Source organism: Vidua chalybeata, chromosome 1, assembly GCF_026979565.1.
Source record: "Vidua chalybeata isolate OUT-0048 chromosome 1, bVidCha1 merged haplotype, whole genome shotgun sequence".
Classification (NCBI taxonomy): domain Eukaryota; kingdom Metazoa; phylum Chordata; class Aves; order Passeriformes; family Viduidae; genus Vidua; species Vidua chalybeata.
Genome location: NC_071530.1, coordinates 146,325,528 through 146,341,573, shown reverse-complemented (window position 1 = coordinate 146,341,573; position 16,046 = coordinate 146,325,528). Strand labels below are relative to the sequence as shown.

Sequence of the window (16,046 nt, the reverse complement as noted above, 5' to 3'; positions counted from 1 at the left end):
ACTTCTATAAATGGAAATAAAAAAGTTGTCCTTTATATGCCATTGCTGAAGAAAGTTACTGGTGTTAAAAGAAGAAGCATCACAACAGCATTGTGTCCAAACTGCTTTAAATAGGTTCTGAAATTTAACTCCCAATTGCCCACCTGAGATCACCATCTATTAAGCAGCAGAAGCAAATACAAAAAAGGTCTAAAAGACTGAAATAATTGTTTCAAATGGCATAATTGAAGCCTTTGAGAAACAGAGTCCATTATTAAATGGCCAGGACCCAATACATAACCAATCCATCAAAGGGAGTAGACTACAAACAGGAAACTGAATACTATTCTGACCAGCTACTGTACAGAAACCCACTTCGTATTTTTTGTTTGTTGCTGGATCAGAACTGGCTACAAATGCAAAATTCTATGTCCTGTATAGAACAAGATGCCAAGAAACTGTAGAACCAAGATACAGTATCAAAGTTCTGACAGCCTGTATCAGATGCCCTTTATGATTTCTTCATGGAACATCTTTTTCATAACTGGGCCCCTGGAAAAATACCTTTGATCATTTTATACTTGATTAATTTAATCCCTTAGCAAAGATGTGCTCCGGTTGCCACTCTGTGTGTTGGGTCCCTTTTCTTTTCTCCCCGATGCTTTCTCACTTTCCTGCAGCACATTACCAGACACAGCAGCAGCCTTAGGTCACAGAGAAGGCTCCACTGTGCACAGCACAGAACAGAAAACATGGCCCTTATCACATATGCCAGAGGCAGCAGGAGGATACCGAGTGAAGGGGCAGTACAAGGCAGCCACGATAAGCTGCAGTGTTAATCCATTAGACTCTGAAATGGATTCCTCAATTAAAAGTAGCAGACGGTCAATTTATGAATACTCACTGCTGGAAACAGCACACTTCAAGTCAAATTAAGCAGACAATCTTTTCCTCACCTAGAAGATGGATACGGAAACCCTTTAGACTGCAACCCTCCTCTGAACAGCTTAGGCAGTGGCAGCACTTGAATTTCAGTGGAATTCTGCTGCTGAATTTCAACTGAACAGGTGTACTCTCATTTTATGAATAAACTGCCTACCCTAACTAACTGCAGTCTTACCCAGCCATGAAGGGTGCATTTACATAAAATCCATGCAAGAGATTTTCATTCCACAAATTCCTATACTTACATGATCTAAGTAAACCTTCTTTAAAATTTTATCTATGATTTTCATCCAGCGAGACCAACACGTTGGCAGCAGCTCTTCTTGGGATAACTCCAGCTTAAAGACCTTATTTCAATTTATCACTCACACCATTAGCAAAGCTATTTATTTATATCATGTTAGGACAGGGCTCTACAAATCCTTTGCAGCTTTGCAAAGCACTCAAGTAGATCTTTATCCTGACAGTGAGCAATCAATAATTATCAGGTTTCTAGCCACCTTTTTACACCTTACAGTTACTTGCCAGCTTACTTCAAGAAAAGTTTTTGAGAGCTTCCAAAGGCCACCAAGCTCTTCAAGATGCCATTAAAAGCTATTTCATCACCACATCTTACAAACCAAATATGCAGAAGGTAGGACAAGCTACAGGAAAAGGTTGTGAATTCTGCTCACATTGTCATATAACTGATACAGATTGTTCTCTCAAAGACATTTCTATACTTTGCTTTAAAGACAAGGAAAACAGGAAACTCTGGAACCAACAGCAAAGGGTAATTAGTGCTGTATTTGTCAGAAGACAAATGACTGCCACTACTCAAAAATTAAGCCAAACAGACTAAGTTCTAATGGCCAAAACTGCTATAACCATAGAATCACAGAATAGCGGGGGATAGAAAGGGCCTTAAAGAGACCATTTCATTCCAACTCTCCAGCCATGGGCAGGGACACCTTCCTGCTCACGATGCTCAGGGCACCATGCAGGCTGGCCTTGAAACCCTGCTATAATACAGCAACCAGGGAACTGTGAGGTTGAAAGTACCTGGCTTTTTGACCTGACAGAAGTCATTCTGAGGTAGCCAGTATTAAGGACAACACCCACCAATCTAATACTCAAACAAGAGTTTGAGTACTACTCTAATCTAGTGTAAATCTAATACTCAAACAAGAGCTGACCAAAGAGTCTGGCCAGAATAAAGGGAAGAACTAAAGACTCTGGCTAATTTAAAGGAAGGTAAAAGAATATACTTAAAGTCAGAAACTGCAATTCCAATTGCAGAAGAAAGGTAAGACTCAAGGCAACATAGGCACAGCCAAAAATACCCTCAAAACCAATTTTTATTTTTTTGGGTTGAGTAATGCCAATAGTTTAAATGAAATTACACCACTGCAGCTGCTTGTGGTTAAATTTCAATGCAAGGATACTTGCCCATGAAGCCAATAAGAGAGGCTAAGGCATTTTTGCAATAGTCAGGTACAACAAGGATATTCTGTATGCTGCATTCTAGCACCAAACATGATGTTATGTTCAGCACTGATCTGAAAAATGAACAATAACCATATTCATAAATTGGATCTAGCATCTAAAACTATAGGAAGTCAGAGTGACCCTACATTGTAAGGAAAATGCAAATTATGATCATAATCATATATACTCATAGCAGGACATCTTTCCTGAAATAAAACAGGTAATTCCTTAAGAAAGCCACAACAGACCTTGGAGAAAAAAAAACAAACAAACAAACAAAAAACAAACAAAAAAAAACACACACAAACCCCCCCCCCCCAAAAAAAAAATCAAGTTGCATTTGGCAGCAGTGAACCACACAGCAGTTCTAGAGAAGAAAAAGCTGCTCCTTATTCCTTCATTGGCTGCTGCAAGGTGGGGCAGGCGAAAGAGATTAAGGCATTTAGAGCAATTCTGATAAACTTACATTTGAAAAGCCAAAGGGAAATTAAGACAGTGTTGGCTTGATCCCACAGTTCAGGAAAGATTATGTAGCATCAGTTCAGCTCAGTATAATAAAGATGCAATGATCAAAAAATAAAGATGGAAAAGCATATAACCACCAGTCAGTGGAACTGCTCATTATCAGTCTGTAATTCTACTGGTTTAACACACTAATGACCAGGTTTTGATAAGCTTACTTCATTTATAGCAACATTAGGGAAATCGAGCTCAGTGAAGAAAAATAAGACCTCTGATGAAGGGGGCATGGGGATCAGGCATAACCTTCCTTCCAGCATGTGCAAAAATCATTTATCAAATAAAACATATTTCTATCTAAAAAAGGCAGCTGTTTGCTGTCCAAAATAGCCAAGAACTTAATTCTCCCTTATCTCTCCACACCATTAAATCATGAATCGTGTAAATAGAGTAACCTTTGACATTATGACAGCCCAGAATTCCTACAAATATTCTGTGGAGTATCCCCTGTCTGATCAGTGAGGATGTCTGAACAGTAGTACGCTCATTCACCACTTTTCATTTGCATCAAGAAAAAAGCAATTTGGAACCTGCAGACAAATGTACAATGTGATGCTTGATTTTTATAAGATGAGAACATAATACCCAGGACATCTTTGCTTTTTAACTGTCCTAAAGTGCATCTACATTAGGGTTATTTCACATCAGGACACGTTCCTACTGAACCTACTGACCACTGTCACTTATCATGCTTTGGTTCATACCACGATGTAGTATTGGGGCACATGAACTGACTTCATTCAGACAAAAACAGGTCAGAAGAAACACTCAAGGAGCACACAGCTCCAGTCACCTGGAGATTTAGTTTCACAAAATAACTTGAGTTGGAAGGGACCAAGAGGGATCATTTAAGTCCAGATCCTGGCTCTACACAAGACATCTCTAGAATCCCACCACGTGCCTGAGAGTACTGTCCATTTCTTGACCTCTGTCAGGCTTGGTGCTGTGACCATTTCTCTAGAGAGCCTGTTCTGGTGCCCAGCCACTCACTGGGTGGCTTCTTAGATGTGCACTAGGTTTGGTACAAACTACAATTCCCAAAACACACACAGGAGCACTTGTTAAGTCACCAGCACAAACTGTACAAGAGACAACCCCAAGTGGTCCCTAGTACGGCCACTCTGGCTCCACTCAGACATTTACAAGCTGCTGTCACTCAGACACATGCCTCAGGAAACTTTCCTTGGCCATGTCCCCCCACTTCCCAGATTTGACACAAAGACTAACACTTGGGTAACATTTTCAGCAGTAAAAATAAACAGAAGTCAATGCACCTTGAGAAGGCTTTGCTTTCTATACTATTCCTTCGATCACCAATAAAGACTGAAGAGCTAAAACTCAACAGCTAAAACAGTTGTGAACTTCACACAAACATCACCTCAGGTGCTCCAGAGTTTCCTAAGAGAGACTGGATTTTCTCAAGCAGTTTAAGATTGAAAAGAAGTAAGGTTGCTTCTTACATGAGGAGCAGATGAAGTTATCTTCTTAAAGAAGACATTAGAAACCCATTACCTAGACATATCCCGAACCTGGAGTACAAAATTTTACTGGAAACAGGATGTCATTTTATACATCCATACAATGGAAGCTGAAGCATCCACCAGAAAACAAGTATAGCTCATGTATCACTAGTATTGTGATAAAGACAAAGACACAAGATAAACCTGTATTGATTCTCAGCACACAACACTAAACCAGGATTACAGGTGAGAGAAATACTACAGCTCCAAATGTATTAGTTCTTAAACAGAACTGATGCTTCACATGTACCAAGAACACAGGCAAGGCACACATTTTACAGATTTTTACAATTATTTGTAGCCTGCCATACTTTGCATATGACTAGTTAAACAAGATTAAGTTTCTCTTTCACTGTAGGTCAGGTCATGAGATTTGTGTGGACAGTTACAGATTCACCCAGTAACTGCCTGTATCAAAATGCCAAGTATTTGACCATCATAATTTCTTTCACAAAGGAAATCAAGCAACATGACCTGACCAATACTGTGCACTGTTCAGAATCACAAAACAGTTTGTGTTGAAGGGACCTTAAACATTATCTAGTTCCAATCCTCTGCAATAGGCAGGGACTCCTTTGGTAGACCAGCTTACTCAGTTTTAGAGATAGTATTTCTCACGCAAGACTACCAGAATGCTCACAAAAAAAAAAAAAAAAAAAAGTACTAACAGGGATGAGGAACTTCTTGATTTCTTCCAATGCATGTCCCATTCTGGCATATGCTTCTGCAGGTGGAGCAAACACTTCAATTAAAACATGTAGGTCATCATTTAGGTGGAAATATTTTGCCTCTCCACTTTTTCTCAACTCTTCCTCCTAGGAGATAAGAAAAAGATTGGTTTTACACACTCTTGTTTGAAACATTGTAATGCAAGTGTTGAAGTTTCTCCAGAGCAATTTGCAGACACTGTTCACTCATGTTCAGATGTCTGCAACCAAAAAACTAACATGAAGTAAGAGCCAACAACCTCTGCTCACATACAGAAATTGTAATACAAGGAGGAATGCTTCCAAGAGTCTTCCCAGGTGCACCAGTTTCCTGAAGAAGACAGTCTTTTCTTGAAAGTAAAGTCTACAGAAACAGGTTTGATCTAATATTCCACAAGAGCAAGCTTCTTTTACCAATATTATTTCAATCTCAGTATTACTATGCTGTTCTCACTGAAGTCTTTATCCAATGTGTGGCATCCTTCACAGAACTGTGCTATTTGGACATAAAGCTAACAGCATATGAAATGAGGGAAGAGAACATTAGCAAAAAGTGTTCACTAGCTATTTCAGTAGCAAGTTTATTTCTTTCATCTTCCTTCACCCAACCCACTTCAATGACTGCAAAGCTGAGTTCAATGGAGTAAAGCAGAGCTCAGTTCTCAAATACTGACATTCACATGCAAAATATTCACAGACCAAAAGGGCAGCACTTGCTTTTTTCAGGCTGCCCCTCACCCATGTGCACTTGACTGATCCAAAAGGATGAAACCAGCATTAAAAATAATTTCATTGCTTTACCAGATAACATTATATCAAATAATTAGCAGTTCTGTTGTCTAAAAAATTAACACTCCCCTGCAGCTTCCCGTATTTGGCAAGCACCAGGTCAGCACTTCACCTTTGAGATAACTAAAATTGTAAGTTGCAATGATAGCTGGAATCTCCCCTGCACACCCCTAATTATGGGTTGAGGTTTATATGTGACAATCCGTTTCTGCTCCTCATGAATAGCGCTCTTATCAACAAGATTTGTGTTTAACTATGAAGATGCTTAAAACAGAAAAAAAAAGAAGAGTCTAGATTGCTGTCAGAACACCCAGACCAAGAATATTAAGGCCAAGAATATTAAGAGGTCACTCAGGATTAGACTCTGTCAGTAAAATCATTATTTTGTCAATAAAAGTAAGAGATCACAAAAATAGAAAGTAAGCTAATATAAATGTCACAACTCAAATATTTAGTTTTAATAGGAACTGCTTCACAGTTAAATATTTTAGGCATAGTTACTCAAAACATATGAGCCACTAGCACTGGAAGCTAGTTGAGTTCCCCATATACTCTTTTTTAGTATATACTTGCACCACACATTCCTTATCCTTTTCTCCTACAGAGGAAAAAAAAAAAAAAAAACCACTGTGCAGTTAGTTTGTGCAGAAAACAGAGTGCTAAGAAACTTCCTTTCTGTGTTTATCAATCAAGTTAGTTGATAAAAGCAATAAGCAAGAGAAGAGTCACCATTTTCTGCATAGGACCTGGTAAAAGAGCATTGCAATCAGCACCTTCAACAAAACATACAGAATTTCAACACAAGCTTTTTTAAGATCATTCCCATAACCAAACTTTTAAGGTCACTCTGTGCTTTTTTTGCTAAGCTCACTTTATTATTGTATTTTATTTTAGTTATGTAACATGACTTGGCAATGCTTCCATTACTTTCTCCATTACTTGCAAGGCCAGAAGTTGGACTTTGATGATCCATGTGGGTACCTTCTAGCTCAGGATATTCTGTGGTTCTATCAAAACACTACACACTAAAACTCTTACAACAGCATACAAATGAAAATGAGTACACTCGCTCACTGGCTACAACTCACAACCTTGGGAACACAAAGCATTTCAGGTTTTTTTCTCATTTCCCATGAACATCAACACAAAAGCCACAATTTGTTCCCATTCCAGTATCCCTCTTTGACAGCAGTTTAGCTCCCATAAAATTCTCTCACTTCCATTACTTGACATCTATTGGCTTGGTTTGCCCACTGCATATGCATTCTTGGCTTGACTGGCCAAAGAGAGACATTAACCAATAATAAATATTAGGATCTCCTATGCTTTTTATTTGTTACAATTTTCGTTACAAGGTTTGTTCCCCTCTCCTCAGAAATTTAAGGTAAGTATCAAAACTCCATTGGCATACGCAGGCCTTACCTTTGTCTTGTCCCTCATAGAACCTTTTCCCAAAATAGACATTTTTGTCAGTGTTTCTTCCTGTAAACGCTTTAGAGAATTACCACGTGGACCCAAAAGTTTTCCCACAAAGTTGAACTGTAAAAAAAAAAAAAAAAAGAACACCAAAAAACAACACATAAATCTCATTGGATTTTTAATTGTAAATTAATGAGTAATGAGTAAATTAAAAGGGTTATTTTGCTGAAACAGTTTCTGGTCATAGATGTAAATGATTAGATTGTAAATTAAAAAATATTAAGTACAATCACATAGTACAATTAATAGAATGTCAGTGGCTCCAGCAACACAGAAGTATCTAACTCAAGGATAACTTGGTGTCCACCACCAGGCTGCCAGATCAAAAGGAGCCTGTTGACAAAGCCCTCTTGCTCCAGCTAACAGAAGGCATTGTGCCCAAGGTTTTTGTCCTGCTGAGGGACTCCAACCACCCCAACATCTGCTGGAAAAGCAGCAAGGTGAGCTGCAGGCAATCCTGGAGACTCCTGGAATGCACGTGGGACAATTTCCTGACCCAGGTAACAGACAGACCTACCAGTGGGGAGGCATTACAGGATCTGTTGGTCACCAAGGCAAACAAGCTCAATGGGACATCAGGATTAGAGGCAGCAATCATGCATTGGATGTGGATCAGGTAAGGAGTAAAGCTGCTCTCATGAATTTTAGGAAAGCAGACTTCCAGCTCCTTAGGGAGCTAGTCATTGGGAGCCCCTGAGAGACTGCCCTCAGGGATGAGAGAGTAGAACAGAGCTGGCAGATCTTTAAGGAAGTCTTCTATTGGACACAAGAGTTAGTGATTCCCAGCAGCAAGAATTCAGGCAAGGAAGGCAAGAGACCCACAGGGCTGAGCAGGGACAGGCTGGTCAAACTAAAGGGCAAGAAACAAATACACAGACAGTGGGAAGTTAAGACAGGTGACCTGGGAAGAGTATAGAGATGAAGTCTGGTTGTGTAGAGCTGGGGTGAGCAAGGCCCAAGCACAGCTGAAAATGAATCTGGCAAAGGACACAGAGCAACAGAAAGGGCTTCTCTAGATGCTCCAACCAGAAAAGGAAGCTTAAAAAAAGGTATTGTTCCCCCTTTGCCCTAATAAACAATGCTGGAAAACTGGTTACAACAGATAAGAAGACTGAGGTACTCAACAACTGAAGTGACACAATCATGTCAAAAAGATAGTTTTAGGCAGAAATAAAATATAGTGATGCTGAATAGCAAATGAGCTTAAGCCTTATGGCCTCATATTTTTGAAACAGTTCCTAAGTTCTTTGCTTGTCCCTCTACAACCGTGTCACTGAAGAGCCAAGATGGACTGCACTGATCTCCCTGCTCACCTGGAGTTACTTGAAAGGACCTAACAATGGGGCAATGGCAGTCCCAAATCTCTTGTTGCTACACCAGAAGTGCTGATGGAACAAAGGCCCAGCTGCACTCACCCTACAATGCAGAAAGTCTACAGCTCATTTCTTTCAGGTTTAGACAAAAAGGAGAACAAGCATTAAAGGTCAAGTAAATATGGAAATATAAGTTTATTCCCCTTACTAGTTGCAAATTCAATTCCCAATGTAGACCTGACAATACTATTGAGAAAAATGGCTTATAGACTACTAAAGTCCACAGAGCTTATTAAATTTAAGGCCCTGCCTGAACCAGTATTTTCTGAAATTATCAGGTCACATCAAAAAATTCTCATGGAATTTCCTTTTTTTTATTAGAGTTGTCCATTTTCTTCATATGGATCCTAAGATACAGTCAAAAATACTAATCAGAAAGATGGAACAGATACAGGCAGAAATTTCCCTTGCTGAGAATATTCAGGACTCAAGGCCACTGATGGGGTCATGTGCAATTTAATTTACAATCCTTATTTCAACAGAAGGCTGAACATCTGAAGGCACAGATGTTCTCTAGAGATTCCTTTTAACTTGGACTTCTGATTTTATTGTTTCTGCAGATATAACTACGGAAAGCAAACAAATTGAAACAATTTGTAACAAATTTGAACCTTGAGATGCCAATTGTTCCTTATCAAGAGTTTCCTTTAAGGAAGCTCATAGTTCAGCTCAAAGTAAAGCTTTCATGTAGAGGAACACCACCTCAGTTTTTCAAGCATTACTTAAGATTACTTATGTCTACTTATAACAGCCTTTTAAGCTACTGGGAACAAAAAGAAACACTTACTCTTTACTGCAGCTATATTCTTTCAGTTAAAACCAAGTAGTTTAATGTTGTGTAAATCTAAAAATTTATGTACCAAACTTTAATACCTCCAAAAGTTGTCATCTTTTAAAAACCATGAAATCTCTAGTGCCAAAGTCAGACACTACAGAAGCTATACAAGGACTGCACAGATGACATGTTCTAGACACATTTAATGAACATGAAAATGTATTCTCTGTATCCTGAGATCCACTGAACTATTCTTTTCTGTGCACCGAGGTGCCAAATATTTGATTTGACAAGTCTGAAGCATTAGAAACTTGTGTTGCAAGTCTGAAATTCTGCTGATTTAAAAGCACAATACTTCCAGGTATAGCTTAAAAGCACAAACAAAGGTTAGTAAAATATGGCTTGAAACGCACTCACAAAGCATTTTTGCTCCCACATAAAACTGAAAGGCTTTGGAACATTTCAGTTGATTATTCCATAAACAAAACCCATTTATGATATTGAAGGAATACTTTCAGTAGAAAACAGATTATTTACTTTGAACAGCTACTGAATTTTGTTCAAACTATTGGTTTATCTCCCTTTTACATCAAATTGGAAACATCTGATCAAAGGTTTATTTTGAGATATTTCATAGATACAGAAATACGCAAAGTATCAGTCACTAAGTTACTATTATTACTTATACACTGCTTTCAATCAAATAATAGAATGACTCAAACCTAAAGGTACAAATCCAGCACACAGTAAAAGAAATTTTACTTACAAAATTAACAAATCCTGTTTATCTGCTGGTGTTACAGAAGCAAGTAAGCCTGGCAGATCCAGGTTAGCTCTTACACAAGATTTCTCACATACAAGTTGCATGGGTGCTTCCCATGTTCCACATTTAGGGTTTATTTGCCCCAAGAGCACATGAACAAAGAATAAATTCACATTTGTTATTGAACTCAAAGGTTATAAACTATCTCTGAATTAGATACAGACATCTGAGCAGCTCTGCCTGGCTCAGACCAGTCATGTTCACTAGTGCTGGATTAGAATCAGACATGCCAGACTACCCTCTTTACTTGCCCCTCCCAAACAGCACAATCACCTCTAAACTGTTGTAATTACCAAAATTGTCCTTACCTTCACCAACTTCAGCTTAACACTGTATTAGAGCAGTCACACTCTATTCCAATGCAAGCTGGTGAAGTTTTCAGTTCTACAGGAGAGATGAACTCTTAAGAGTCAACCACAAATGTCACTCTACACTGGATCACGTTTGTCAAGTCAGGAATTGTGTCTGCACTAAGACAGCTTATAATGTATTAGATGAGTACTAGTAAACAATGGACAATGGCATATAAAAGAAGAGATAAAGTTCCCAGCTCAAATTTGCTTCTAGACCAGCTCTGAAGGATTTGGTAAATATGGTATCACAAGCAAAATTACAGACGTCTTTGCAAAAACAGTATCAAAACTCAGATTAACAGACCTGGGAGGAAACAATTAGATAAAATGGGAAAAATTAGCACCCCACCTACACTTCTAACCAAATAATATTCTGCTGTTGATAAATTGTACCCTCTGAACAAAATATCATTATTACAAACATTAGTTTGAACAAAAGGATGGAAGATTTGAGAGGTGTTCTTATTCCTAAAATCTGAGATCACTGAAAGGACATCCTCCTGGTAACTCTAGTTTACTTTGTGGGTAAAGATACACCATGCAGTGCAACAGCCCTTCCTCAAATTCCTGGGGCACAGGATTTTTCTTTTGACCATGGTGTCCATTAGCTGCCAAATACTGGTTAACTGTACTGAAAGAGTGTACGTGTTTCCCTTTTACAGACTATCATAAAGGCTGTAACAAATCTCCAATTTAAAATACATCTTAAATATAAAACATCTTTCACAACAGAAGCAACTAAAAAAAAATATTATAAGGTTTTTGCTTCAAAATTGTCTCCTTTCTTAGCTGTTCATAAATCCTCATTTTAAGAAGCATTTTTTTCAGTTACCGCACAACGGAGATTATGGGCATCACAGTAGCACCCATTTCTTCAGAATCACCAAATCAAAACGTGAGTTGAACAGCTGTCTAGAGATTTGTTTCCTTACCACACCACTGCTTGAAACTATTCCCTGAAAACATTTCAGGAGAAACACAGTTACAAAGAACATTCAGAGAACATGATATTATTTTCAGAACTATTTGATATACTATATGAATTTTAAGCAAAAGAAAAAAATCTAATGCCAGTGCTATAGCATTTTTAAACGTATATATTACAGGAAAGGGTTTATAATAGAAAAAGTAATCCTTGTTTATCCCCAACCAAGGCAAGTATGCTAAGAATGGTTCATCCAGCTTAAAACACTTAGTGAAAGTATAAATGCTTGACCAAGTGCTTTCCTGTAAAGCTTTAAGCACTCCATTGTTATTAAAGCCATATAAAGCTTTCTTGACATATTAGTTTTCTGCAATGATTTCTCTGTGACAGGGTCACTAGAAAAAAATAAAAAGCTAATTTAAGATTCAGAGCACTTTCCCTCAGAATGACCTGAAACAAGGCGAACTTCAAGGTTTTTCCTATTCGTCTCAGAAATATAGTTTTTATAGAAAGGTAAGTGCTTCAAGCATCAATGTTACACCACAAACTACTCTCCTTCATGTAACATAGTAGTGAGTCTTTAAACATTTATTCATAGCAGAGAGCTTGGTCACTTTTACTACAAAGTTGCTCAAAAGTAATCTCTGCTATTACTATTGATGCTTGCTCCTCCACATTACTTCTGGTTATGCAATGACATTTTCTCATTTCTGCTTTAAGAAATTGGCTATTATGAAAAATTGCTTTCCAATTAGTCATGTGATTAAAATATTAATCTCTCCATTACTTTACATAACAATGGCAGATACATTGTATATGACAATGATATTTTAAAACCTGTATTTTCACTTTAAAAGTTGAGCCAAAAAGCTTAAATGGAATACCAGTTCCACAAGTCAGTAACTTTTGAGAAAATATATTTAAAGTATCACTTTGGGGAACAACAGACCATTTCTTCCTAACTTCTGAGATTTCCCAGTATTTAAGTGTAGATCTATGAGCAATTTTAAAAGATGGTAGCCTGTCAAAATGGAAATAATTATTCCCCACAGTTTTGATCCACATCATGGAAAGCCATCATGATTCCATTTGCCATCCATGGAAACTATTTTTTCACCTATTTCAGAACACCCAAGTTCAGCAAACTGTCAAAGCAAAATCAGGTTCTGAGACTAAACTACTTCACAATGCATGTTCATTAAATGTATTGGAGGAGGATAACACCTTCCTGACTCACAAGTACACAACAAAGCTCTAAAACACCTTTCACACGTGATGGCTCTGCATAGCAGAGTTGGGACAGATCCAGAATCCCTCCACAACTACATCAGGACCTTCCTTGAGTGGCCAGCTTACCTTTTATGCCTTTAAGTCCGTGAAAGTTTGAAGATTATTTTCAAGCACAAAACACAACAGAAATACAGGTTTAAGCATCACATTCTCACACATAACCCAGAGTCAGCTGAGGTATTCAGCAGATCAAAGAGCAAGTGACTCTAACCTTAGTGCCCTAAGCTGATAAGATCTCATTCCACTACCTTTAGTGTAGACACCCAGCATGCACATGGACTCCTTTCTATAGGTAACTTGATTTATCAGTTCTACCACAAAAAGTTGGCCCTTTCCCTATAAGGCTGCATAAAAGCCCAACCTCATGAATCTTTACTTGTAGTAGATGTCCCAGTTACAACAGGATTGCAGACAGCATTACCAAAGCTTATTCAAGCTTCACCTAAATACCTCAGATAAATTTCCATATCACAGCATTTCAGGCTTCTTAGAGGCATCTGCAGGGCTGGACTAAACCAAAAACTCTAAGCCTCTGCACAATCATATTTTGTAAAGATGTGACTGGGCCTGCAATCTATAGAGGAGTTTCCACAAGGTTTTGTCTTACCAGGTAAGACTATCTGTCACCATATCAATAGACATTAAATCGGGGACTTTTTTACAGGAGTCTGTAAATAGCACAAGGAAATTTATTAAAATGCACAACCAGCCTCAAGGAGAAACTGAATATAATTCCTGGGACTAACCATCTTGAGTTATTACATAGCACAGACAAAATTCAGGTCATCTTGGTTATTCCATCACCTTCCATCAAGGTCCAAAAATGAAAAAAATCCATTCAGACCAACTATCTGTAGCATAAGATTAAGCATGTTAACTAACACTGCCAAGGGCTGAGTAAGACAAAGGTTCCCAGTTAAAGGATATAATTACAGAGTATCACAGAAAGAACCAAGAGTTCTTAGGCAGAAGGCCAGTTATGCACATTACCAGGAATACTCAACTATTTGTGTACTAAGCAAAAAAAAGACTAAAAACTCATCATTTTTCAGGGTGAGCAAAGATGCCCAAAAGAGTGCAATACATACTTTTGAATGTGAGGTCTGCCAGGTTCTTTTCCAACAGAAACCCAGCTGCTCTGCACTTTAGCTGAAGAGCTTCTGCTGCACTTAACCTGTCACCTTCCAGGGCTGTCAGAGGTAATTGCACAGGACCCAGCCATGAGCTCATGAGAATGGATCTGACAGGACAGGAAATGTGAGCAAGCATTAGCATGCCAGGCTGATCTGATCAGAGCCTGGACTGCCTGACCTGTGCTGAGACTATTATGATTTATTCAAGGAATCAGAATTACAGAAAAGTTTTAAAGAAGGAAAAGGCAATGTAATATACTTTTCGGGTCTAGCAAGCTGTCTTGTTTGGGGGCAGGGCACTGATGGGTTGTTTTGGTTCACAGACCTCTTTTATAACAAAAAATAGGACAGGATTAATTAAATATCAATATACATAAACAGCAGAGACATTTTTCTTTTCCAGAGTTATCCCTGACAAATCCAAGAAAAGGAATAGCTTCTGTTGTCAAAAATCACTTATATTTGTGGTTATTTTAATTTTCATCTATTTAACACTGTTAAGGATTTAGCAATTTTAATAACTTTTTTTTTAATCTAGTTTAAAAGCAGGATTGTTTATTTAGGGGAATATTCTGTTAATGAAGTTGAAGCAAACTTTGTTTTTCCTCACTACTTGCTGGTTACCAAAGTTAGATTAAACCCAAACTGTAACCCAATGCTTGAGAGATTTATCAATTATTGTAATTATTTTGTCCGCTTTAAACATCAGATTCTCAGGTCACTAACCCCATAAAGACTACATCTCCTGAAAAAATGGAGATGTCTTTGTTCAGGATCTTGCAAAACAGGTAACAGCATTAGCGTGGATGGCAGCAAACATGCCAGAATGATAGGGGAACTCTGAATTCAATACTGATAGGCAGAACATTTTTTTTCCACAGATTTCATCCATATTTAAGTCTGGAATTTCTTCTTCTGAAGCATTTGTCACCAATACTGATCAGTAGAAAGAAAACTCAAAAATGAGAAACAATTTTTTTAACTATTTTTCTGAGGAATTCTCCCTTGGTATTTTCTACCAACAACATATTTGCAGCAATACCAACACCTACCACAGGTAAAATGGTTTAGGAAACTGCACATATACACAGAGAACAGCAGTGCAGAGGCACAGAGCATTTATGCAAAACACCATTTCATGCTTTTATGAGGACCACAATATTTTTTGGCAAGTTGTGCAGAAGAGAATCACAGAAAAGAACAGGATGGAAGGTACCTTAAAGATCACCCAGTTCCAAACTCCTTGACCTGGGCAGGGACACCTTCTACTCAATCAGGTGGCTCAAAGCCCCATCCAGCCTAGTCTTGAACATTTCCAAGGATGAAGCACCCACAACTTCTATGGGCAACTATACCAGATGCCTCACTGCTCTTTTAGTGAGAATTTCTTCCTACAATCTAATCTAAATCTCTCCTCTTTCAATTTAAAGCCATCCCCACTTGTCCAATCACTTCACACCCTTGTAAGAAGTCCCTATCCAGCTTGCTTGTAAGCCCCCTTTAGGTACTGGAAGATGCTGTAAGGTCTCCCTGGAGCCTTCTCCAACTCTCTCACCTCATCTTCCTAGCAGAGGTGCCTCCAGCCCCAGTCATCTTCATGATCTCCTCTAAACTCATTCCAACAGGCCCACGTCCTAAGCTCTGGGGACCCCAGAGCTGGATGCAGCACTGCAGGTGGGGTTTCACCAGAGCAGAGGGGAAGAATTCCCTCCCTCACCTGCTGCCCACAGGGCTTTGGATGCAGCCCAGGACACCTCTGGTTTCAGGGCTGTGAGAGCATATTTTGGGATCATGTCGAGCTTCTCTTCCATCAACACCCCAAGTCGTCCTCCTCAGGGCTGCTCTTGCTCCATTCTCTGCCCAGCCTGTATTTTTGTCTGGGATTGCACTTGGCCCTGCTGAACTTCACAAGCTCTGCACAGCCCCACCTCTCCAATCTCTCAAGGTCCCTCTGGATGCCATCCTGTCC

At 38.7% G+C, this 16,046-nt stretch overlaps 1 protein-coding gene across 2 annotated transcripts in view; it reads right to left on the bottom strand.

The window, feature by feature from the left end:
- Window positions 1-16,046, bottom strand: part of KHDRBS3 (KH RNA binding domain containing, signal transduction associated 3) — an 89,368-nt gene that overhangs the window by 44,322 nt on the left and 29,000 nt on the right. For both annotated transcript variants that reach the window (XR_008433190.1, XM_053954586.1), the window contains exons 3-4: window positions 7,349-7,465; window positions 5,099-5,245 (exon numbers count right to left, since the gene is read on the bottom strand). Coding sequence is in view for 1 of the 2 variants with exons in the window: in XM_053954586.1 (XP_053810561.1) it covers window positions 5,099-5,245; window positions 7,349-7,465 (264 nt within the window). In the remaining variant the exon portion in view is untranslated. The remainder of the gene's footprint in view (window positions 1-5,098; window positions 5,246-7,348; window positions 7,466-16,046) is intronic.